The sequence below is a fragment of the Sylvia atricapilla genome, chromosome 2 (genome assembly GCF_009819655.1).
Source record: "Sylvia atricapilla isolate bSylAtr1 chromosome 2, bSylAtr1.pri, whole genome shotgun sequence".
NCBI lineage: Eukaryota > Metazoa > Chordata > Aves > Passeriformes > Sylviidae > Sylvia > Sylvia atricapilla.
The window spans coordinates 12,632,628-12,659,137 of record NC_089141.1 but is presented as its reverse complement, the minus strand read 5'-3'; the positions used below and the strand labels follow the sequence as shown (position 1 = coordinate 12,659,137).

The 26,510-nt window shown below is 40.0% G+C and overlaps 1 protein-coding gene across 1 annotated transcript in view; it reads right to left on the bottom strand.

Moving 5' to 3' along the window:
* CRYBG3 (crystallin beta-gamma domain containing 3) overlaps nucleotides 1–26,510 on the bottom strand; it is an 85,477-nt gene that overhangs the window by 32,143 nt on the left and 26,824 nt on the right. Inside the window, exons 4-9 of the mRNA XM_066340830.1 lie at nucleotides 10,992–15,468; nucleotides 9,943–9,990; nucleotides 9,480–9,595; nucleotides 8,367–8,514; nucleotides 2,006–2,145; nucleotides 607–721 (exon numbers count right to left, since the gene is read on the bottom strand). Coding sequence (XP_066196927.1) covers nucleotides 607–721; nucleotides 2,006–2,145; nucleotides 8,367–8,514; nucleotides 9,480–9,595; nucleotides 9,943–9,990; nucleotides 10,992–15,468 — 5,044 coding nt within the window. The remainder of the gene's footprint in view (nucleotides 1–606; nucleotides 722–2,005; nucleotides 2,146–8,366; nucleotides 8,515–9,479; nucleotides 9,596–9,942; nucleotides 9,991–10,991; nucleotides 15,469–26,510) is intronic.

Genomic DNA, 26,510 nt, shown 5'->3' with positions numbered 1-26,510 from the left:
ACAAATCAGTGCAATGACAAACCTCTAAGAGTGCAAGCAATTTAAAATATCCCCTCATGGTTCACAAATCTAAAGTAAATATTTACTGCATGTTTTTAAACTAATTGATACTGACCAGTTTTTTAAATTAACTTTTAAAGCTTTCTTGTATGCATTTTAAATTTCTAAAGCACAAATGGTGCAACAGTAGAAGAGAGAGCAAACAGCAGGACAGAGAGAAAAAAGAGTCTAACATATTCCTGTTTATGGTCAAAGAGCAAATACAACAAGCGCATCTTCTCTGGAAATGTGAGTGAATGATGCTCTGTGAGGGAATAAGAGACTGACCTCCCCTGAGTGACTAAAGAGACAGCTATTAGGTTGGATGCAATAAAGTGAAGAGCCCTTCTGTCCTATTCGACCTCCTCCCAACAACAGCAGTTTCCCAGGAAGATGCTGGGGGGTGCAGAAGCCCAACAAGTCAGAGTGACCAAAGCAATCACACCATGGAGGATTAAACCAGAATGAACATCAGAGCCCAAGTTGTGTTTAGGTCAAAACCTTTGGGGAAGCAACAATTAAAAAAACGGAAGGCACACAATTATGAGGGAACTGTGAAGTCCTCACCATTCTTAAGGGACGCAGAGATTTTACATCTGCTGAAGGAATTTCAGGTGGTGAATCACATTCTTCCAAAACTGTCATCTCTCCCTTGTAATTCAAGTCTGAATAAGCAAGCCATCTAGAACAGTACAGATAAATAAGTTCATTAATTAGATTCCAAATACAAAGACCTAATTAAAATTATTTTCCTTTTTGTACTCTTTAAGAGCTAGACAATGTTTTAGACAGCACATTGAAACAAAGCAGTATTTAAATATGCTGGCAACATCACTGCTAGGAAGATCTCAGATACGTTTTCTTAGTCCAAGCTAAATATAAATGAAAAAGAAGAAAATTACCAATTTGTTCATTCACTGTAAAAAGCCAGCTTGCTACTCTATGAGTATACAAAAAAAAGTCAGTACTGAGGATGAGACATTTGCATTGAATTTTATCTAAGGTTATCACTTTATGAATTAAAAGGCTTCTTACATCAATCCCATGTCATTTTTTTCAGTGGAAGTTATTAAAGTAGGATTATTTACAACAATCCTTTGGAAAGCTATCATAATATTGACATGAGGACTAAAACCACTGGGAGTCCTTCAGACTGTTTTAAATTAAAAAAAAAAAAAGCTGAATGTAGAAGGTGGACACAGGTTTAGCACACCACACAAGGAATGGAGGAAGAGGCATGGAACCATATGGAAAGTGATTTTCTTAAAACTACCAAGTTTTGTTTAAAGTAAGCCAGGATTCTGTTTTTAACTCCTTCACCACCCCAAGCTTCACAGGCATATTGTGAGATTGTGGGAAGGAAGACTTGGCTCACGTGGAAAGGCAAGGCTCTTGTAGCAGAAGAGCTAATGTCATTCAGCAATTATTTATGGGAAGAGCCACACAACTGCCAGACTTCAGGAGCTGTGAGGTTTTGGCCCAGGGAACAACAGCCCATTCTGCTCAATACAGGAAGTTCTGGGCTACCCAGGGGCCTGTGTCATTCTGCATCAGCTCCCTCCAGAATGTCAGGATATGGCTATAGCTTGAGAAATGCCTGGATGATGTAACACTCATTTTCTGGTATTCAGCCACAGTGTTATGGTTGTAACAGGGTGGGTGACTTGGGAGACAGTATCTATTCTCCAATGAAATAAAAGCTAGTTATAGCTGAGTTGCTTCCTCTATTTATAAAGCTACTCAAATATGGAATTACTCAAGACTTCTGCCAGCAACTAGGAAAAAATGCCTTCAAACTAGGAGCCCACAGAGCACAATACTGACATAGGGCTGGGAATATTAAATGTATGTTTACTGATTTCTAGAAAAAACCCTAAATATTGTTCATGTTGCTGACTGAGTTTCATCCCTTGATATTACTCTTCTACCTGCTGGCAAAATGCTGTTAAAAAGGTTCAGTACTCACACTCCTGATCTGATTCTTATATAAGGGTTTTTCTCAACATCCAGCTCTTCTAAATTGGCAACTGCACCCTGTATGCAGATGGGAAGTCCCTCTGTACTACCAGCTGCCAGGCAGAACTCCACCTCTGGAATGCCACAGTCCTGTGGAAACAAATCAAAGGGTAATGTTTATCCACACTTGCAGACTCTGCCCTCAGACATTCCCTTTTTTGCCCCATCTTCTCACCCTTCTCCAGGGCTTCATATGATGGAAGGGTTTTATTCTCTTTTAAATGGAGGCTGGAATTTTTAGAAAAGCTAAGGGAGGTCAATTTCCAGCACCCACTAATTTTCAAAGAAGAAATTCATGGCTGTCAGGCTACTTGCAAAAAGGCCAGTTTAAATATTCTTCAACTGAAGGACTGAACAACATTATAATAGTGACTTCTTTTTTAAAAGGCAATGCTTCCATAACACACATGATGCATGCATTAACTAAAACATTCCCACCTCTGCCCCTCCATGACAATTATGGTCTGTAATGCACAATCCAACTACAGTATCAAGCCACACGAGTTCAGTTCTTTTGTTGTGCTAAATAAATCTACAGCATTTTAGATGAAGAAAAAAAAAAAAAAAAGATCAGTATTAGAAAACATCTATTCTGTTAAGTAGACACTTCAGCAATTTTCCTGTTACCACAAAGCAACAACTTCTATTTCCTGACTGGAGGTTTACTTCTGAGAGATATCAAACTTGTTGACCACATTCTCTTCTCCAGAATTTGCAGGGATTTTATTGAGCCACTCTCAATTTGCAGTGTTTATATAAGAAGCATGGCCAACACTTTCTTCCCCAGCACTCAAACACATTGTGAACCAAAGGAGGATCCTCTGCCAGTCCCTGTTCCAGCTCTGTGTTCTGGAACAGCGAAAGGCAGCTCACGTGTGCAGCTGCAAAACTTCACTTCTCTGTGACACCCTCCCAGAACACTTCCCCTTCTCCTCCTGACCCACAGGCCCACCTGCTTGAGGACAGAGGGCTTAGACAGCATACAGAGGTCCCCAAAATCCTAAAGGTGGCTGAAGGAAGATGCCCCCTGCATGTGCACTGGAGAAGAAGGATGAGGAGCAGTCTCTGAGGTGCCCTCAGGGAAGCATCCTAAGATTTCTGGATTTGGTGAGGACCCAGGAGGGACACACCATGACAGAGATCCTGCATGGATTGTGGCTTCTGAAAGGAAGAACACAAGACCTTGCAGAGAAACCCTACAATAGCCCTGAGGTGCTGTAACAAGCACCTCGTCTCACGATAGCACCTGCAGTGCTCTCCTCCTTTTTCATGTGGGTTTTTAGTAGGGTTTTCACAGGGTAACATCCTACTTCTTCGTTAATAAGATTTTTTCATTAGCTATTGAGCTGTCAGCACTAAGTGGGGCAATTAGAATGGATGCACTTCAGGATATTGTTTCACTTTGCTCCTGAGACCTGAGGTAACACAGTAACACTGCTTTGGCAACTCTCTCTCCTGCACAGCCACATTTCCTCTGTATTGTACCTTGCAAACAATGCTTACTCTTTGTTTTTATAACAAAAACTGCAATACCAGGATTTTTATTTGCAGATTAACAAATGCAGAAAAACTAGGAAAAAATACTTTCTATTACAATGCTGCTTTATGGGAAAATGCTAAGGAGCTCCATTTCTCAATTCTAAGCGTATTGCTAGACAAGATTTTTTTAAAAATAAAATCTCCCCATAGTTTTCACATGTATATGTATCTTATTAAATCACAACTGAGAAATATTTGAAGTCTGTAGACTTTTTTTTCTAAAAGTATCTGATATGTAAGAAGACTGAAATTCATAAATCCAACAATAAAGCTTGATCCAGAAAAGTTGCACCTAGAAGAATCCGACAAATAATGATGCGAGACTCTTACTGGCTTCAGATAAATTCTGAAACAAAGTACATACAAGACTAGACAAGTAGCAAAATAAAAGTATCTGCCTGCGGCCTCAGACAGAATATGAGATAGAGTATGCTTCATTTTAATTCAGCAGGAGGCTTTTGGTTTTTTCATTTAAGATTAAAAAAAAGCAGTCTGTAAGCTCTTTTCAAGTCTGCTCTCCTGACTCTGAAGCTCATGAGGCAGTCTCCAGCTCAGGAGATGACAAATGTACCAGAGTAGGTAAAGCATAAGCACTCGTAATAAAGTCTCTCCTATTTATCACCATCTCTGCCCAGCCAGATTTTGAGAGCAATAAAAAACCTCTACACATAGTGATTGTATTTTTGTGTGTATTCTAGATTAAGTCCACAAATTTCTTTCATAAAGAAATTGCCACACAATAAACTGAGGTCTTCATCAAAACAAATTCAAATATTTATTTTTAAAGGTGGTAACATGTTCGAGCAAGAAGTACATCATATTTTCTCAGAACATTTTTTGAAGTCACAAATGCACATTTTGACTTAAATATGGAGTTAAATTTACCTGTACTGATGCACAGAGTGCACAAAATGGTAACATTTATTACTGCCATATGAAATGAAAGCTATGTATTTGCAGATGTACACTCTGGGCCGTGCCATTAATTTATACAATTCAAGCATGCAAACTTAGCTTGGTAAATATTGGCCCCAGCATGTTCATATTTGCCTGAGCATATTTAACAGCCCTCATTACTTTCAGAGGCTCCTTTAACATTCCCAATAAAGATTCCACCATCTTTAGAAACAAAATGAAAACTATACAAATATGACAGCAGTCAGGTGGAGAACTAGATCCTTCAGTCCAAAGCCCTGTCAAATGCAAGGCGTCAAGATTTGGAAATAAGATACACACATGCACAACTATTATCGTGCAAAACTGCTAGCACAGTATTTCAGCCCAGATCCCAAACTGGAAGGTTTCCTCTCTAAAGCCACCCCCCCAACTGTGCCATCCCCCACCACAAGCAGTCCAAACTCATGTCACTCCTTGTCCTACAGACACATCAGGCAAAAACAGAATAAAAAGCACACAGATTAGGCAGCTGTGCTCATTTCCAGTGATAATACACAAGCAGCAAATGCTAAGGTAGGTCACAGCCTCCAGGCATCCCTCCCTGCCTCCCTTACTCTGTGGTACCCTCCTCCCACCCCTCCAGAGTCATCCTGGACTGCCTGTGCCTCCCTCCTGGTCTGCAGAGAGCTGGATGTGGAACACTTACAGACACCTCCAAAGGAGTAACTCAGCCCTCACCAAGCTCCTTCTGAAGAGGATTAACAAAACCCTTAAGTCTTTAGCACTAAATATTCCTCTTCAGTGGCATGTCTGACAATTTTCTAGCCTGACCAAGAGGTCCAGCAGAAGTGACAGACCTAAAGCTTTCAATCCCCTCAAGGTGGTCTTGGTTGTTTATCCTTCTTTTGGATCTAGGATTACAGCCCTAACAGGTCCAGCAGGGCTAAATAAACTCAGCACTGTTGGGTCTTCTCCCTGGACCTGTCCAATGTGGTGACTGAAGTGATCAAATCAGCCTGTTCAGCTGGGGTAGTTTAGTGTCAACAACAGGACAAAGAACGACTAAAGTCTGGCTTCTTAAGGGCAATGACAGAACAGGGATGAGAGAACAGTCTATTGAAAACCAGGCCTAATTAGTTCTGGTAGTCACATGATTGTTTTGTAATACAGTCTAGACACCATTTTACTTTAGATACACATTTTGTCTTTAGGATGCTATCTGCTTCTGAAGCTTTTTTTTTTTAATCAGACTCGTTGGTCCTCCAGGCTTTTTTACCCATTCATAATTCTTGCTCCCAGTGCTCCAGCACTGTACCACTCTTGCTACCACCCACCAACACCAAACCCAGCTTCAGAACTCAACAGGGCTGGTAAATAAAATAATACAAAGGAAGTCAATGATTACTGTCCTGTAATACCAGCCAGCAAATGAGACCATCTGAAGCTGCTGGGTGTCCTCCTAAGGCATCTGACAAAGTAGCTCCTGCTTTAAATCGTTAGCATCTTTTCACCTGGCAAACCACACAAACAAAAGAAACACACCCTTTATGCAATAGTGTGAACAATCCCATCACAAAGGGCTTTGCTTAAGGAGACTCCACAAGGAATCCAGTTATTCCCTGCCTAACCATCTTGCAGCCACTGTTTCAGATCCTCTATCACCTTGCAAAAAAGTGGTTCACAAGACTATTCCAGAATGGAGGTGTCAGGAACTCTTCTTGGCTCTTATTTTTGTGAACATTTAGCATCCTCTTTGGGCTTCCAGAAACAGAGAGAAAAAAGCCCAAGATGTGCAAAAAGGTCAAAATACGTATTTACAGTAGGCCAGAGAACTGACCTGGCTAAACAGACTGTACTGCAGGAGCTGCACTGAACCTGGCTGTGCAGGCAGACTTTGCTAGCCTTGGTTCATGCTGCCTAGCCTTGAAATCAGTCCCCACATCTTCATTTTACTGGTTGCACAATCTGTTTATTTGGAATCTTCTCCCCATAATTTTTCTGAAATTAAATACACATGGATGCACCTAATGCATATCCAGGGTTAGCCAGGCCACAAGCTAACCAAAAAGTTAACAGAATCTCTGCTTTTTGAGGAGGCTTGAAGCCAAATCAAGAGCACAAAGCTACTGGCAGACTTCTTCAGTCAATATGCTAGTAAAAAATAAAATATTAAATGTACCTCCTACAGTTTCCTTAGTAAAAATCTGATTTTCCTCTTCTTGGCAAGCTGTTTTCTTCTCAAATATTTAGCCAATGTTCAAATCTGCTAACTCAAGGCAACTGAGCAGCCATGAAACAAAGACCATGAAAAAAATGTACTTGAAGAACTGGAAGACAAGCCAGACAAACTGGACACAGAGCCAGTATGGCCAAATTACCCTGGAGAAAAGACACTGACAGCCTATGAAAAAGAGAATGGCAGTAAAACACACACACACACACACACGAGCTGCCTGAAAAACAATCCACTATTTGTCAAATAAAAACAAAGCCCATATTTTCCACAAAAGTAAATAATTAAGGCAGCACTTTGGGAAACTACCTTCCAAAAGCAGTTCCACAGCAGCTAAAAAAACAACCTAAAAAAGGAGGGATATCTTAATGAACCAAGGTTTAGAGGACAAAACCTGGCACTAAACTCACCAACCATATCTGCTAGAGGTTTAACTTACACAAGGAAAGTGTTGATTACTGAACTACAGCACAGTAACAAAGCTTTCCATCTGTGTTCTACATAAATGAAACACAGACTGGAAGAAGAACAAAAGTCAAACCTATTTAGCTGTACTGCAAAGGTTTTTATCAAGTATGATGAAGTTAAACACAGTATCTTTCCTATCCAAGAGTCTTCTTTCATACCTAAGACACATCCAGCTTCTCTTGGCTGTTATTGTGGAACCAGTTCATTATTTAGTTGTCTTTTATATTATTGATCAACATTCATATTACATAGTGGCCAAAGGCTTTTAATTTGTTTAGCTCAAATGAATGTTAACTTTATTATTCTTGCCTTCAATCAGCCTCTTTTGAATTAATTGATTTCTAAGTTTCTTAAGAGAATGAAAAAGTATTTCTAATTGTTTTGACATTATGCCCCTGTACTGATGACAAGAAGGTTATCAATTTTAAAATGACCTCCATATCAGCACAGAACACAGAAACCACTTCACTGAATATCTTTCACATTGTGATAAAAATGATAATTCCCTCACAGCAAGGGCCACTGCCCTGTGAGTAACTGGATTGTTACACTGAACAACGAGACCACTAAGTCCCCTTAAATCACAAGATCTGGAAAATACATTCCTCATTCACTGAATAACAATGGATGCATTATATTTAGTTTTAGACATTTGATTCTTATCTTTTCAACAAAAAGCCTTCTAAACTGACAGCTGTAGGCAGAGCCATGTGCTGTAGGTGTACCACTGGTTCAAGTGGAAATCCTACAGATGGCACAGAAGCTGTAAAGGGAATGACAGCAGTTTTTGGAGGCTACACTGTACAAACAGGGTTGGGGACACAACTACTACTGAAGCAAAAGCCATACAGACACAGCAGACAGCTTAAGATAGAAACTTCTTTAAAAATACGAATTGATCCCATTTAATTTCTAAAAGCAGGGGAGCCTGTGTCATGTGAGGGTGGTGGCAAAGAAACATAATCCACCTGCTCATTAACTCAGGAAGAAAGGGAAATTTAGTGCAGCAAAAGCCCTGGAATTTATCACCTAGAAAGTGAAAAAACTGAGTCACAGCAAATTTGAATGAAGTCAAGTACACTACACACACATTTTCCATTGCTGTGGTGGTAATACACCACTGTGACCAACAAATCAATTATGCATGTGAGAATACTGTGGAGAAAGTCTGTACCTTTGTTACGTGTTTGATTGAACCAACTGTGAGGTTTCTTTGATGATGTTTCATGCCTGGGAGATCCCAAAGGTGATCCAGCACAACTTCTCCTTCTTCTAGTACATGTTTTCGACCCTGGAACTTTGGTTTTTCATAAAAAATCCAACTGCAATAAAGATAAAATGAACCGAGTCATTGCTGGTAGAGCACATCTGATGGAAAGCCCACGAAAAAGCTCCTCTTACCAAGACAAATATCCCATCTTTCTTATGCTGTCCCTCAGCAGTCACATTCACTTCGATATTGAAAAGTAAAATATACAGTTCTTCTCCAGGACGAAATATAAAATAAAAACAAAGCTAAACTACAATGTGAATGAACAATTCATTCACATTCAATTTTATTTAACCAGGAAAAATATATTAACTGTCACATCAAAACATGCCCTGTTCAGGCAGACACTATAAAAGGCACAAAACATACTAATAATGGCATTCAGCATTTCTTAGGATGTGAAAGGAATGTATGCAAAACCACACAAGGCTGCCTCAAAACTGCATAAATGTGACATGCATGGCTGACAGTCAGAAACATTCCCTGTAAGCTCCAGCAATTAAATTCCAATGCAACAACTGACACAGACCCGGCTCCAGCTTCCCAAAGCAAACTTAAAGGTCCTTGTATATATCCTTGTGTATCCACATTCCTTTCAATGCCACATTAAAACTAGCAGCTGAGAATGTTCATTTGATGGTCCTTTTGCAACAGCTACTGTATAATGAAACTGAACTGTAAAAATCCACCTTTTTTTTTTTTTTTTTAAATACACATGTTCCTAGTCATGATTATGGCTGCACTGGCTCAGCACTTCAGGCAAGAGCTCTGAATTCATTTGTGGCTCAATTAGAAACTTTCTGTCTGAAGCTAGCTCCCAGGAGAAACAATATTTTTTTTTAGTGCAGCATTTAAGGCCTTGTTTTATGTTTTTTCATTGGTATCTGTCTAATTATAATGCAAGAAAAAGACACTACTGCAAACGGGATGTGTCATAAATAAAAGAAATAAAAACACAAGAGGAACACACATGCAATCTTTTGGAAAGACTATTTAAATATGACCTGGATTTCTTACCATCCTCTAATTATCCTAAGTACTGTTCCAATGGGGAAGATCCATGATGAGGCATCTAGCACATCAGAATGAACTTCTTGTTTACTTTTGTTGCCACAAGTATCATAAATAATAATCTGAAACAATACACAATGCATGCAAATGAGGGCCCATTTCAACACAGAGCACAGAGATATATTTTTTTGCTTTCAATTTGTGCCCACTCAACTGAGAGGCTACACAGTTTCTTCCTTTATGAAACACTCTACTCAATGAGAACAATTGTTGAGAAAGACACCAAAATTACTAGTGGCAGGACTTTAAATAATATATTCTCACTATTAGCATGGGGAAGCACATGCTATTAATACATAAAAAACCAGAAAATGAGACCAACACCTTCAGATGCTTTCTGTTCAAAGATTACAGTATGACAAACTATTCCATGTATCATATTGATTTAAGGGACACAAACTCTGCTTACCTTCCCTGGTCTTGGGTTGTATTTGAGACTTGTCCTGTCAACCAGGTTCTGAAATGAAAAGGACATGGCAAACAACTATTAACAACTACAACAGTGGCACAAAGCACAGGCAGATTATTCTGGGTCCACTGTTCCTGTACATGTACACAACTGTCTTTAGTAGAAAAAAACAAGATTTTTGTTTTACTGTCATTCAGAGCTGCTGTAAATTATTCATCAGGGTCAACCAGCAGAAAGCAGCATGTGCTAGAAAAGAAAAACTGTTATGGAAGCTATAACCTTTACAAATATACTACCCCTTCCCAGCAAACAATAAACTGCATTTCTTAACATAGGAAAGAATAAAAGGTATGTCTACCACAGACTGGAGTATTCCCAAGATGATGGACAGACTTCTTCACTTACACACTTGGTCTATGTGGCACTTTCAGATTCTAAATGTGGGAAGAACTGTTCCCATATCCTCATTTGCCATTGATTTAAGCAAACTAAAAAATGAAGTGTTAATTTATGGAAGCAGCTATGTTATTTACTTGCTAACTGAGCTACAGTTTGTAGATGACACTGGGATGAAACAATCAAAGAGCCCAGTAAGCTGATTTTTTTTTTTTTGACAAGACATTGTCAAAATAATATGCTTTATTAATCTCAGAAGTGAAAGAAATAAAAGAACAATTTTTCATATAAAAGGCAATCCCATCATCTTCAGGTTGAAACATCCTTAACATGTAAAAGTCTGTCCTGTGCTATTATAGAGACTTTTTATTATGCATGCTTCCCTATTTTACCTTCTGTTCACAAACTCTGCTTTACAGTTAAATCACTTTCACCTGTGTACTGAACCAAGACTATTATCTTTCAAACATTATTTTATCAGAAGGCTTTTTTTAAAACCATGACATAAAAAAAGCCTAATAACTTCTGACAAAAAAATTTGATTACTTTTATGACAAAAAAAAGCTTAATTAAAAGGTAGCAAGGAGGATGGGGAGCCAGTAACTTTGAATCTTGCTATGGATTACAAACATCATGTGACATTGACATCTTACCGCTGACACTTCTCCCAGTTTGGGCATGGCATTGTCTCGAAACCAATGGATCTTTGGCTGCAGCACATCCTGGAGAATGCTTCCAAACCTGGTCCCCTTTTCAGATGAGCCTGTTCTGGCAGATTTCAAGTATTGGTAGTACACACTTGTAGGAGGCTGTGTTACAGCAGCATCAGTTTTCTCTGGAACTGGTTTACAAGGTGTCTGACAGGGAGAAGACACATTTGGAAACTGTTCTAGTTGTTCCTCTGAGTCAAGCTGTTCTTTTGAAAGAAGAAATGATTGTTCAAGAAAAGATCTACTTTGGTCATTTGGTTGAGGGGTTGCTTTAAAATTCTCCCCGCACTGACTGGAAAGGCAGTTGCCTTCTCCCTCTACATCAAGAATATTTTCCTCACATGAAGATTCCTCCTCCTCTTCCTCCACCCCATCCTCCTCGTCCTCGCTGAAGCGAGCTGTGAACTGCAAGCGCTCGGACACCGACTGGAGGAGGGAGAGCACAGAAGTGTGGTCAGAGCTGTCTTTGGAGACTCCCTCAGGACGGCTTTCTGGAGACACATCCGTGGACAGCAGATCTTCCTGGGAGCTGTCGTCCTCGTAGATGGGAGACAGAGAGAAAGGATAAACTCTGTAGCGCTTGGCCTCCACACTGAGGAACGACTCCGAGCCTCGGCTCTCTGCTGCTTCCTTCACCTTGCTGTCCTGCCCATAAAGACAGACTGACTCCTGCTCATTCCCTGCTCTATCCCGCCTTAGATGGTCTGTATCATCTGACAGCAAATCAGAAGGAGAAAGAGAACCAGTTTGCAACTCATCAGTTGAGACAGATTTGTTCTCAGTTTGAAGAGCACCTTCGTAAATGATGGTAAAAGAACTGTTTTCCCACTGTTCAATTAGTGGAGAAGAGGCCAAAAGTTCTTTCAGTTCATTCATGTCACTGCTGCAGTCCAGGCCATTTTCTTCAAGCTGATTATTTATCTCCATGTCTTGACCCTTCATTTGTGCCTGCTTCAGATTCTCATTATTTTGGGCAAAGACTGTGAAGCAGTGTTTCCCTTCACTGCCCTCTCCAGGAACAGACAGTTCAGGTACCATGGGCTGTGTATCTAACCCAATATTAATCTCTGCTCCCTCATCTGCCCCTTCTGCCAGTTCCTCTTCACTCTCCGCCGCCTTTGAATTCTGTAAGGTTGCTTTTACTTCTCCAGGTACTTCCTCTGCAGCCTCTTTCCCACAGTGTTCATACAGACCGTCCTCTATATTGCTTTCCAGAGGCATCTGAGGGCTACTTTTATCTTTGGAGTCACTCTGCAGGCCAATACACTCTTCACCACGCATAAAAGATGCCAAATTAACATTTACAGCTGGCAGTAGTGTGCACTCTGGCATATTTGTATTATTGCATGAACCTTTTAACTGCAATGGCAAAAGCGTTTCTTCAGTCACAGCAGCATCTCTGTCTGGAAAATGTAAAGTTCCGTCAGTTTTTCTACTTATTGCTGATACTTTGCCACACATTTCTGCTGCAGCCAGATGGTCACACACCTTTCCATTGTGCCTCTCTATTGCTGGTGTCACAAGATCTATTTCTGGCCTTGCTAAACTGCCAGAGGGAAGAGATCCATTTGTTTGACAAGTAATTGCATTATTTGGTACCTTTTCACCTCTTTGGGGCCAACCTATGCCATTTTCCATACAATGTGGAAGCAAAGGAGGACCTGAGCAATCCACCTTTTCACAGTTTACAGCTACAGTCCGAGTTTCATGCATTTCTGTTGGTTCCTGAGTGTTGGCAGGGAATCTCGTATCCAGACTTAAAGTCTTTGGCATTTCAGCCTCAGGTTTAGGCTGAACCTTTCCAGAAATCCTTTTCATCTCAGCATCTCGCTGCTGACTGGATGCTAGTTTTTGTATGGCTGAGTTAATGACGCCATCAACTGTTTCTTTTGCTTTCAGTGCTAGTGCCCTATGTAGGTCAATTTTATCAGGGATGCAAGAGAGTATCTTTTCATCTTGATTATTTGTATCCACGTTTCCTGTAAAGGAAAATGAGGCTCCTCCACCAGTCTCATTCAAATCTTTTAATGACTGCACAGGTGACTGCTTTTCTCCTGCTGCCAGCTGTACACTTTCAGCCTTCCGGTAATTTGCAATATCCGTATTTATTAAACTATCCTTGCTCCCACGAAGCTGGCAGACACGAAAGCCTTTTTTTGCTACTATTTCTTCTGTAGCCAAGTGTAAGACCAAGTCCACTATTTCTTCAGCTTTCTTCAACAAAACAGCAGCATCTGGGAAAGAAGAATCTTCTTGGCCCTCCACATCAGTATCTCCCCATCCTTTCCCAGAACCAAGCCCATTTGCCTGGGCAGGTGCAGCAGCTTTTTGGCCAGAAGCAGCTTCCAAGGGAGCAGAAACACCAAGAATCGCCCATCCTACAGCATCCCTGCACACAGTCTCAGGATGGGCTGATTTGGATGCAGTTTCCAAAGATTTCAAGGGACAGATAGATGATGGCATTGCCTCTGCCAGGACAGTGCTGTCAGCCTCCTGTGTGGAGAAGGTCTCATCTGCCCCTCCACTAGCTCTGTCACTGGAAAAATAACTGCTCCCCTGAGCAGTGTTGGACATCTCCAAGGCAAAAACAGGAAGGCTGGAGGCTTCTCTGGATACCGGAGGAGAAGTGGGCCTGGATATGCAAACAACCTCTATTCCATCAGCAGAGCTATCAAGCATAGGAGTAATCTCAGGTTCCAGAGAATTTGCTGGGCAGAAAGTTCTCAGGTCTCCTGAGCAAGGTGGCCCCTCAGTCATCCTGTTCACAGGCATTATTCTCCCAGACTCTGCAGCTGGAAAAATAAAGCTGTCCTTTTCAGACGCAGAAACCTGGTCATTTTCAGAGTTAGTGGCAGAAGGAAGCATTTCTCCTTGTTTGTCAGATGAAGAATCAATTACTGTGGGCGATAGTCTAAGTTTATCACTGTTTTCCTTCTTGGAAGAAAAATTAATACACCTATTTTCAGAAACAGGTGGAGATTCAGAAATAAAGTCTACATCATCTTTTTCAAGAGTGACAGCAGAATGGTTGGTGAAAGGCTTTCCTTCACATCTCAAGGCAGAATGAGGAACCATCACAGAGGTAGACTCATGGGCTGGAAGCACTGTCAGCTCATCAGAATTTGTTTTCACACTTTGACACCCATGTGCACATGGTGACACGTTGGCAAGGTTTTCCACTGCAACCTCAGACAAAACCTTCATTGTTTCCTCAGCCTCCCGTCCTAGACAAGGAAAGCCAGTCTGCTGTGTGGCAGCAGTATCCTTAGAATTCTCCACATGGATTAGCCTGTGACCATTTTGTACATGCACTGCTTTCCCTGATTCACTCAGTTCTTCATTACAAGTCCCCCTGCCCACGACTGTATCTTCACCATGTCTAGTAAATGACACTGAAGCAGTTGGATTGCCTGTGGCCAGGCACTTTCCTCCTCTGGATTCCATGCTGAGTGAAGTAGGTATTTCCTCATTAAAAGGAAAAAGAACAGTAGCAGGAAAGTTCTGTAGATTTTGCTCTCTTTCCACAGCTGTCACAATTTTCTGTGCATCACCATTTCTTGGATCACCACCTTCACTGTCACTCCTGGTGTGCTGATCTGCTTTCTGCTGAAATGTAGTGGTACTGAAATGAAGCCTCTGGACATCCAATGTTTGCTCTGAGTCATTACTCACTTGATGATTACAGCAAAATTCTCCCTTCCCCACCTGCAGTTCTTCAATAACCGTCTTGCTTTTCGACTTGGGTGAATGTAAACAATCATCTTGTATTTCTTTTGGGGACTCCTTATTACCTGCTTTACTACAATAATTTTCTTTATCAAAGTGAGAAGTGCCTTTTTTGTTTGTCTGACACAAAGTTTCTGCTTCTCCTGGCAGTCCATCTTCTTTTCCAACCAAATCATCTGCAGAACTGACTTTAAGGGAATGAGTACTCTGGGAAGTGGAATTGGTTAGGGTCCCACTGTTTCTACTGCTAAACGGTAATAATGAATCTAGTGAAAACGTCCTTTTAACTTTGGTTGCAGCTAAAGCAGGTGTACTTCTTAAGTGTAGCTCATGACATGATTCAGTGGATGAAGTTGTGGCCTTTGCAGTTCTTTCATGTTTATTTCTGCCCAAGCAATGCTGAACTTTATCAGACCATTTGCTTCCCACTCCAACTGCAGAAGAATTTAATATGACATCATCTTGGTGATCTTTACCCTCATCTCTTCCATTTTCCTCTATTTGGCACCCTGATTTCACAGACACAGCTGTTTGGACTTGTCCATTTTCTTTGACTGTTGAAGCATTTCTGTTCTCAGGACTCTTTTCTCCTTTCCCAGTTTCTGACTGACTCCTCAGGAGCTGCCTGATCCTTGCAGAACCCCGATACGTTGCGTACGTGACCGCGGGTGCTTCTGGCCTCCGTCGTGTCTGCCTGGAACAAGGACCATCAGTATCAGCAAGGACAGACAACAAATTGCTGGTGTGATAATAAAGCTTAGCACTAGCTGTAGATGATGTAAAATACTGTTTTCCTCTGCAGGTTAGCACAAACTGCAGATTGCACTCAACACTATTTTCCTCCTTCTTCTGCTAAATACAGGTTCGTGTGACAAATAATATGGACACCACCTTCCACCACAAAAGCAAACATAAACTATAAGTAAAAAAGTAAATGCTGGCTTAACCAACTTCTATCATTTATTTTCTACCAGACAAGGGAATTACTACTGACAAGTGTCACTGCAAGGCAACATTTGCAGAGACAGAAATAATCATCCTGTTTTGAGGATGTTTAATCCTTCTAAAGCAGGTCTGCACATTAAAACTGAAGAAAATTTAATGTACTGAAGAAAATTAAATGTACTAACATTCATTAAAACATTGAATTGAATTTAAACTTTTACCCAAGCTCTCAACATATTGTCAAAAAACCGGATGAGGAGAAACAAAAGATGGGGGAAAAAAACAAAGTATATAACAGGGGATGATTCTTTGAACTACAGGTAGTCAGGAAAGAAACTGAATGGAGAGTGGGTAAGAATGAGGACTCTTGGAATGCTGGAGGGGAAAATGGGAAAACTAGAAATGTGACATGGAACTGGTGGATCTAGCCATTCATTAGTCTTAAATTTAACAGCAAAAACCAACGAATGCAAAAACTAAGAAATGAAAGAATCACCACAGAGGAACTGTGATCCTGCTCCTTCACTGCTCTTTCTCATAATACTAATAGTAAGTTCAGAGCTTGTCACTTTCAATTTTCTGAAGAAGCAGTTTTTCTCCTTCCTTAAAACTAGGAGACATCACAAATACTCACTTTTCTTTCAAATGCTTCTCTCTTTTCCCCCTATCTTTCTGCCTGTTAAAGAATTCTTGCAAAAATCAGTCACTGTCAGCTTTACCATTCTTTACCTTAAGACAAAGTAGATGCTCAGACTAGACCTAAACTCTCTTCTGACTCAGCCTCCACTTAAACAAAGAAGAAACCCTTTAAAAGTCTGCTCTATATCTGCTAACACAGTGAATCCTGGAATCAGATATTCAGCTGTCTGGAAAATTGTCCTACTCATTTCAGGAGACTCTCTTAGGCAAAAATAACAATGACAACAAAAAAGTGTTGGCTAAGATTTTGATTTCTAATATAAAAGCATTGCAATATATAAAAACATCTCTGAAAGCTCTTTGCACCTTACCCCATTCATTCAATTTGTTTAGAAATTCTTTCAGCTCTAAATAATTTAAGTGACAAATGAAAAATAAATTTACTAAGGAAAATAAAAAATAAATTTACTAAGGAAAGTGAAACATTTGAGTATCGCTGAGCAACTGTAACTTTAAATTTCATCTGTATGGATTCTGAGTATACATTCTCTCAAAAGATACATAAGAATATTAAAATGGAGTGGATTCACCAATCTAAAAATACAATCTCTTTTCTGTCAAGATATTAGAGGCCAAAATTCCTACTTCAGTATTAATTTTAGTTTGAAGAGAGAACTGAATGCCATTTAAAATCACAAGTAAAGAATACACACGGAGTACAAGTGAACTAAATGTGAAATTATTCATAAACATTAAAAAAGGAGATGTAAGCATTAATTTAGATGCATGTTTTACATTCTCAGGTACCCTTAGGCTTATGCCAAAATACATTAATATGGGAACTCAGACTCAGCGAGAACTTGAAAATTCGGTTTGTACTGGGATTAAATTCACTGTCATATCTGATGGAGCAAAATCTCAATATAGGGTTTGGCCAGGTGTATTAAGTCACAGAGGAAAAAGGAAAGTCCTGTATAAATAGCATATCTGCCAACTTGCCAAGTTAGATGCCTACACTTAGTCTTCTACAGCACCACTTTGGTTTCCAGAGATACCAGCAGTGGTAGCTGCTAAACATCACACACTCCATTTGTTAAAATGGTTGACTTGAGGAATCACAACCATCTAAAGAAACAAACATTTCTGAGGTGGGGAAAAAGCAAAACACAGTTGAGAAAAAGGGTAGTAAAAAAAAAGTCATAATTATTTTCCACAGAAAATTTTATTCTAATATTTTCTAAAACTCCAAAGATCCTAAAAATGTGAGGGGAATGATGTGTTGAGTTCTGTAGCGCAGTATGTTTACTCAGCATCAGCCACAGTCATACTAAAAATAAGCCTTAAGAACGTAAGACCTGATCATGCTTATTCAGAATTAACCTCACTGAGTAACCTTTCCTGCTTTAAATAATCACTATTAAGCTTTTACAAACTCCAGCAGCTCCTCTATACTTTGGCCAACCTCAAAAATAAAAGTTGGCCTACAAGTGCCCTGAATCCAGACGAAAATTCTTTTAAGAAAACAAGCAGAACACATATTGGCACCACTTCCAAAGAAGAAAAAGAGTTTTATGGATTCTTGAACAGATCAATTCTAATAACACGTTTGAAGTGAGCATATAAATGGTACTGCAAGATGCCAGACACTCATTTCCACCAAAACCAAGGCATGACTATGAATAAACAGCTTGACAAGAATTAGCTTTTATTTGAAGTGTCTTTTTATGTCATGGTTGATATTTTTGTGTGACATGCAGTGGGGAGAATTTAGCTTTATGCACAAACATGTGTTCAGAGCCAGTATTCCAGAAGAAACCTGGAACATTCCTTTCCAGTTGTCTCCTGTACCCAACTTTGCCTTTGAATTTTTCATGTGAACTCAGAAATTCTGAAACCCAAAGCATCCAGCTATGGCACGAATAGGTGTATAGGTGTATTTTACATGTAGAAGAGATGCCTAGGAGAACCCAGCATGACTGGTTCTATATCTATACTGATTGGAGCTACATATCCCCCAAAGCAATATTTATTACAGATAGACAAAAAAAACCAAAAAAACAAAACAAAACAAAAAAAGAAAAAAAACAACACAAAAAACCCCAAAAAACCGCAACACAACTCAGAAGCTTTTTTTGCCTGTGTGGTGATCTTTATAATTTCTCCCAATTCTTTTTGCTCTCTGTTTGTCTTCAGAGGGAATTTTACGCTCTGATTGACCAGTTTGAACTCAGCAGGATTCCAAGCCATTTGCCCTTGGGAGAATTGTGCACAAACCCAATCCTGAGGAGCACTGGCTCCAGCTGCAGAGCCCCAGCCTGTGCCAGTGTCTCCCAACACACAGCTCTGCTCTCCTGCAGGCTTCACTCTACCAAGACTTTTGTCAGTGAGCTCTGTTTTCAGTCAGAAGCAACCTTTCCTCCACAGACAAGGCAACTTCAGGGTCTCTGACCTTTGATAAAGAATTTGCTGCTCAGGTTATTATAAAAAATTTTGCCAGCAGACTTTTGACTCCTCATGCATTTCCTTTGAGAGCACATAGAAGCAAAGTCACTCTGAATGCTCCCATGCAACAACAAGACATTTAAAAAACGAAAACCCATGTTCCTACCAGCAACTCAGTTGTAAGTCTTAGGAAACAAATTTAGAAGCAGTCTGTGCCACAAAAAATAAAAAAATCTTCTGGCAGTGTCACTAGAGACTTGTTTCATTTCTAATCACCAAAAGAATAAGTCAGGTCAAAAAATTACCTTAAAAACTCTTTGCAAAAATATTTTTTCAGCTCACGTGAAGAATGCAGATGAAAGCCTGATTATACAAAGAAGCCAGTGTGTAATGTGTCACATATTTTAAATAGTAGGAGATTCCTTCTTTACTGTCCTCACAGGAAGCTATTCAGTTCCCTATAAAGCCTTATATCAGTTTCAACAAAAGACTTTGACAGCAACAAGAGAGGATGTCAACATGAGTTACATTAAATTGGTCAAAAGTAGGTACTTGTAGATATTTCTTCTATTGTGAAGAAGATATAAAAAGTAAAGGGGGAATAACTCAAGGAGGTGAGGAGAACATGTTCTGACATCTTATGTGATAGACATCTTGTGTAACTTGCCCAAGTGGCAGTGGTTATAAAACAGTGTTGTTGATTTGGAAGGCCAGAAGCAGGAGGAAACCTGCTGCCTTAAATGCCTCATTCCAGTGCACCCATAAAGAACATACTGCATTTTTTCAAATGTTTGCCATTGAGAGGGCAATCCCTGTTTGTACCATACAACAATGCAGAAAGCAGAGAGCCCTGTACATTTCCCAAAAGGTGGAGGAAGACCACACAGTCTGATAGAGCATCTCAGGTCCCCGGCAGCACAGTTCATTTGCACAGCAGAGAACTGCTGCCCAGCCTGCCTCTCCCAAAACATGCCATGGTGAATTTTCCCCTCACAGCTCACTCTTCGAGATATTTTCTCCCCAATCCAACAGTCTGCTGCTTTTACAATCATATCCATGTGTGGTTCCCCCAGTCTCTTCTCACAGACCCCACAGAGGGAACTACCAGAGGGATCTGCAGGCTACAGGCTGAAAATCACTAATCTAGATTTAGTACTTGTGGCTCCTGGCTATCCCTCTCTGACCATCTTAAAATTACACTGTTGTTTATTTTAATTTCTTTCTGCTTAGCTTTTAGTTCACTGTATACTTAACTGACAGCTTTAAAAAATAATGTTAAGGTACTTCATCTGGAAACAACTGCCTTAAAGTCACTTTGAAACACCTTCTGGTGGAATCCAGCTTACTCAGCTGGTTTCTGTGCTCATGTAAGATATTAATAAATGGAAAAAATTAAAGACTTGCTGGATAAAAAGACACTCTGGGCTAACTGAATAGTTACCATACACAACTTAGATGAAAGAAATTTCTTTAGCCAGAAGGGGTAGCCTCATGATTTAAATCAGCAGTCTGAAATACATAGTGTCCTGGGACGTCACAATGTATGAAAAGGTCAAAAGTTTGATTGAACAAAGTGATTTACACGCAGTTGATTCTGCAGGAAATTTCAAAGCTAATGTTCCATAAGGACAATTAAGAGTCAACGACATTTTAATAAAGGCAAACGCAGTCTCTGTGACCTTGGAAGGAATGTTTTTCCTTCCCCTTGCCCTTTAGGCTAGAACTTCTCGATTATCTCCCACATCTGGGAAAACCTATTCTTTGAGTCTGAAGGAATAGAGCACACATCAAGGCTGACCCAAAACACCAGAGGCTGTGAGACCAAGACCAGCACCAAGGGCCTGGGATCACTCTGAGCTCCTCCTTGCCCTATTTCCCCAGTACCTGGCAGCAGCCAGCCTTCCTACCCCATATCCTCACCTGCTGCCCCTCCCTTTTCCTCTGTTACACTCAGGGATTCAGGTGCCTGGGACTTGCCTCTCCCAGGGAGCAGGGACAAGCAGAGCCACTGCTGCTTCTCCCTGCTCTGCAAGAGCTGAGGACAGCAGTGAGGTGTCCCCTTAATCTCTCATCGTAAGGCTGAAGAAGGCCTCTTGGCCTCTTCTGAGATGTAATGAAGAATCAAAGGCAGGGCATCCCTTTACTCTCTTCAAGCAAGAGTGTAGCTTCAGGTCTGGCAGGGAAAGCAAAGGGTTTGACTCAACTGAATATACTGCACAGCTGAACAACCCTACTGAAAAAAAAAGTTCAGTGGAGAAAACAATCCAGTGAATTAGTTTCTGACTCTATTTAGCTCAATTTTGCATCACACATCTGTTAAGAATTACTCTTAATATATAAAATTTAATTCTTCAGATTCAAAAGATTCAAAGATTCAAAAATATTTGCTTTGGCACCTTTCCTTTGGACCACATCCCACCTCTGGGTAGGCACCCCTCTCTGGCAGGTAGAGAAATGCTTTGGGGTCGGCACTTCTCCCACAGCACAGCCCTGAGAGCAACCACCATCCACAGTTCACCCAGGAAACCAAGGGCAGGATGATCCTGCTCCTTCCCTAGGACAGCCTTCTAATTTTGGGTGGTATTTGGCTGACCTGGAAGTGTGGATTTGTCCAGGTAGTTTATGCCCCTCTCGGGTGGCAGCAGGTCACTCCCAGCAATGACTCTCTGTCCACCTGAGCACCAGCAACTGAACAACACTGCATCTCCACGGCCAGAAAGCCAACAAAAGATCAGCAGATCAACATCAACAAGTGCAGGGGCAGCAGCTTCCCCACTCCTCCTCAGGAATTACCTGATGAGACTACTCTTGGAATTAAGCGACGAATTTCTGTTCATTTACTCTTCATTTTCTGCCAAAGTCATCTATGAATGAATGTTGCTGCTACTGACTGAAATCAAAACCACAACACACAACAATCCATCAGACAAGTTAAGGGCTGTGTTTTGTTATCACCACAAGCCTGCCTCTGACAAGCAACACAAAAGAGAATTACAAGCTCTGAAACAAACCTATTAACCAGAATTACGTAAATCTGAAGAATTAGATCAGTTGTATTTCTGTCAAAATAAAAGGGCAGGATTTGCTGACAGTAGCAGGATGGGAAATACTAATTGCAAATACTAATATACATCAACTAGATGTATAGTAACAGGCTTACTTGACCTAAAATTTAATTTAAAAACCCCATTCCCTCACAAAACCCAATAATGTATAACACAGTAGAACTGTAAATGGACTGCAATTTCTTTCTCCTTAGGGGTATCTCCCTTCTGAATGAGATTGCTTGCAATGCTCTCACTAAATTATTCCTATTACCTGGCTCTTAGTAGGGTGTGAAATGTAATTACATGTTTTGAGCATCTGCTTTTGAAATCACCCCCGCTCCCCTCTTTTACCTACAGTTAGAAAATTCTTGCAGAACTTTCTCACTTCCAAGTCTACAAGGTTCATAACACAAGGAAGAAGACAGGATCTTAAAGTACCTTCTTGAACTGGAGTGTTAGTGTCTTCACCAGGATTATTTAATCAAAACATTCAGAATAAGTACAATTTTGGTTTTTGCCTTTTCAGCCATGTTCAGCAAGGCAATAAAGCTTCTCCTTGCTGAACTCCAGAACAAGCTGTGCAGTTTCACAAGCACTATTGTTCTGCACACCACTATTTGCAACATCCACTTATTGTTACTGGATATTACAAAGAAAATAAAAAAATCTACTAAAAGACAGACAAACGGCAAACAGATCTGGATCGTTAGTCTTCGGGGCAGGAGGAAAGGAAAACACCAAAGTTTTGTCCTCAGTCACCTGCACAAGCCACCACCCACTACCACCACTGGGATTCTTGAGAAGATGGCATGTATCCACTGCAGGAAGTCCATTCTCAATTTTGAAGCCAAATCATTGCTTTTTAGTGACAGGCAATATATATGAAAGTGAAAGAATTTTACATTATAGGAAAGAAAGATAATTGGAGAAATCTGTGTTCTATATTTGTCACCTGCTTTATGAAATCACCATCTCCCTCCTGTAGACTTTCGGCAATGAGAAACGAAGTGAACTGCAGCCCCACTGTTCCATGGTTTTATTTTCAGGGCTTCTTTCATCAGTTAAAAGTTGGCTTTTAACATCATTAAGGAGTGCAAAGGCCAAGAAGTGAACACAAAGTTTTCACTTTTATACCTACCAGTCAGCCACAGGGGACTATTTTGCCCAGAGGCTGCCATCTTACCTAAGTAGGAGGGTTTTTCTACACTAAGTAGCAAATATCCTACTTGGCAATTGCTTGCTCCCCTTCACTTCTTCAATGCAAAGAAACCTGCAGCCATCCCATAGAAATGGAAGACTAAGGGATGAAATAACTGGGGACTTAGCCCAAGTCTCCTCACCCATCCTCTGTGCTGCAATTATTGTCCACAGTAATTGCTGTCTAGAGACTTAGCCAAATTTATCATGGTTTTGTCTTTTGTGCTCCTTCTTTACCACTTGCCACTGTTGGGATTAAAGGAGCAAAAGCCTTTGAGGTACAAATTACCTCTAAACCAACCAGTCAGGGTGATGGAGGAATAATGCGACCTACACATTTTGTCCCTCAAAAACACATACTCCACACAGACTGAGCTCATGAATTCCACTTTCCTTGGCTCAAGGCCTGGAAACTCGAGTCTTTACCAAATGCCAGACCTCCCACTGAGGGCAAAATTAACCTCAGTTTACAGGTCAGAGCACTCTGATATCCTTGTATTTCACCAAATATTGCTTTAAGGATATGAGGAGAATGAGGCTGGCTGAGTAGAGAGAGGCATCTGAGACCATTTGGTAGGTTTTTAGAATCTGAAAGGTTGTTTAGTTTTAGGCTTTCTTTTTTATACAACTCTAATGGGGATTATGCAATCTAACAACCATCCCCCTTCCACTTATCACTGCATCCTCCTCACCAACCACAGGCAGTCCCTAACGCAGCATTTCACTGTAGTTTAGAATTAACAAACCCATTTACATCTTCCTCATGACAAAGGAAACTGCTGGAAGATTAATAATGCAGCGGTCACAAGGATTTATAAAGCTCTCTGCTACATCCTGCCCCTACAGGAAAAGCTAAAATTGCAGTTTAATTCAACAATCAATGGAATCAATACCTTTGGCTTTAAATGGCTCACTAGCACGTCTCATATGACTTTTAGGACTCAATGACTTTTAGGTTCACATCATCTTTGCTCTTCATAGTTTCCACACCTTCCTGTTTCTTTGTGCAGTGTCTTTATCCCTTCTCCCCATAATTCCTCATGTGCCTGTGGAGCCCACTCTCAAGAAGACTCTTTAGCCAGCTGGCAGCTACCAAGAGCATTTTTACAGTTTAGCTATGCTAATTGAATACCAGCTAGTTAATATTTAGTAAAAAAACCCAGCTAGTACTGGAAAGAATAAACTACTCTACATCCTTTGAACTTTTATAAACTAAAAGAGAACAAATCCAGCGTAACCACTTCCATAAAAGAAAAAAAAAAACATTTATCCTTACCAAGAAAACAGTTATTCAAACTTTTTAGAAAGGTAAACAATGCAAGCCTCTGCTTCCCTGCAGTCATTCCAATTTTTCTTTACTAATTGGTTCAGAAGAGCAGTTCACATTGTGTGGTCAGGCAGAGAAAAACATAATTAAAGTTACACAGAGATTGTCTAACTTGTTAGTGTCCCAAGCCAAAAAGGGCAGAACGTACACTGTACTTTTGAGAATGAGCTTAAAAGGACATATATTGGTTTAATGTTTGCCCTAATTTACAACAGCTACAATGAAAAATAGATATAATTTTTCTTCCATTTAAAAAAGTTACTTTCCATGGAAAAGCTTCATTCTGTAAATAGGCCAACCCACTGGCACCTCCAGACTAACAACACACATTCTTTCATGCTTGCCTGCCCATGAGAGACAGGGACTACACTGAAAAATATCTACACTGGTTTGCAGAGGTTATCTAACAACACAGGACAATGTCAAAGGATGGTCAAGTGAAAAATACAACTGTACCTTGGACTTCAGAAAAACAAAGATAACTCAAACGTTAACATCTGCACTTTCCAAACTCTGCAAACTTTGACAAATGCCTTATTTCATTAGTCTACATTTTAATGAAGAATTCACAAGAAGAAAAAGGGGAATGAGATTTTACTCTGTAAATTGTGCATACTACAGAAACAGCAAATAGCAGCAAGAGGCTGATGCAGCAACCCAGCCTGTCCAACAGGTTTTAGGGAATAGTTTGCTCGGAACTAGACCGAGTAACACCATGCTTCTGGGCTCTCCAGGGAACAACTAAGGGGAGGAGAACTTTTCTCTTGCATTGATCAAAGCAGTGGTGGTGCTGAGCTGCAGTTTGGAAAAAGCACAGTCAGATGGGTGATACCATGATAAGAGTCTGGGATAAAAATCAGTCGACCAGACTAAACCAGAGTGCTCACGAGAACACAACTATTATTACTACTAATTACTGTATTTTGAAGGTGGAAATACAGTTTTAACTTCACCTAAATAGGTATCACATCACCTATTCATATCTTGATCAGCCACTGCATTTATAAATAATAATAACATAATAACATAAAGCTGTTAATAACAAAAATAACATAAAGCTTCAAATCATTATTCTGCCAAATAATAGGTAAGGGCAGAGTGCTGAAGACATGCCCAGTATGGAAATGGAATTCAATAAACAGCTATTTTGACTGTCTCTGACCTCCTACATGGTGATGAAATATTTCACGTGCCACCAATAAATAGACTGGGCACGACTCAACTAAAAGAAAATTAATAGAAGAAAAGGTGAATCTTCTGGTTCCATCCTCCCATTCTGCAATGCAAGCAGGAGCACTGTGTTAGATTTATGGGTTACTCCCAATCACTGCTCTCTGCTCAAATTTGAAATAAATATTTTGGGCCATACTGAAAGCCTGAGTCACCATCACTTGCAGATCCACTGCCCACAAACAAGTCCATGTTCTACACACCCATCAAAAACTGGACAGGTACCACAGGCAAACATTCACACCTAACTCCAAATCTTTTGTTGTGCTGACCCACATGTAGCCAAATTTTCAATATAACTGCTACAGATTATTTTGGAAAACTAATAGCTATGTTTACAAGAGTGACAGAAGTCTATAAAAGGTTTTGTAATACACAGTGTTGACCACAGCCAGTGGTCTTTAACTTCTCTACTCTCGAAAATTTTCTACCCTTGTCACCACTTTTTTTTTCTTAATCTTCTTTCAAAAATATTACAAGACTATAAAGAATGCTCCATGTTTGGGCTAATTGAAATTGACTGCTTTATATAACCTTCTTTACACCACAGGAAACCCCAAAGAACTAGGGGGGAAAAAAATCACATAAGCAAAAATCACCTAGTCAAATAAACTAGGAAAGATAACTTAAAAGTGAGAAAACCTTACTTGCAGAAGTAAAATTATTGAACTGCTGAGATATAAAATGGAAAAACATTCAAGCCTTTATACAGGTCATAATATGGATGGAAATAAGCTCTTTACATTTCTTTTTTTTTTTTTTTTATAACATATTTTAAGTGCCACATCTAGTCAGGAGACTTCTAAACAACTTCATTAAGGTTGTATTTTATTGCAGTTGACTTTTCCCCTTCTCATTTATTTAGGGCAGTTGCTACTGGAGTTTTGCACAAAGTCAAGTCAGGAACAC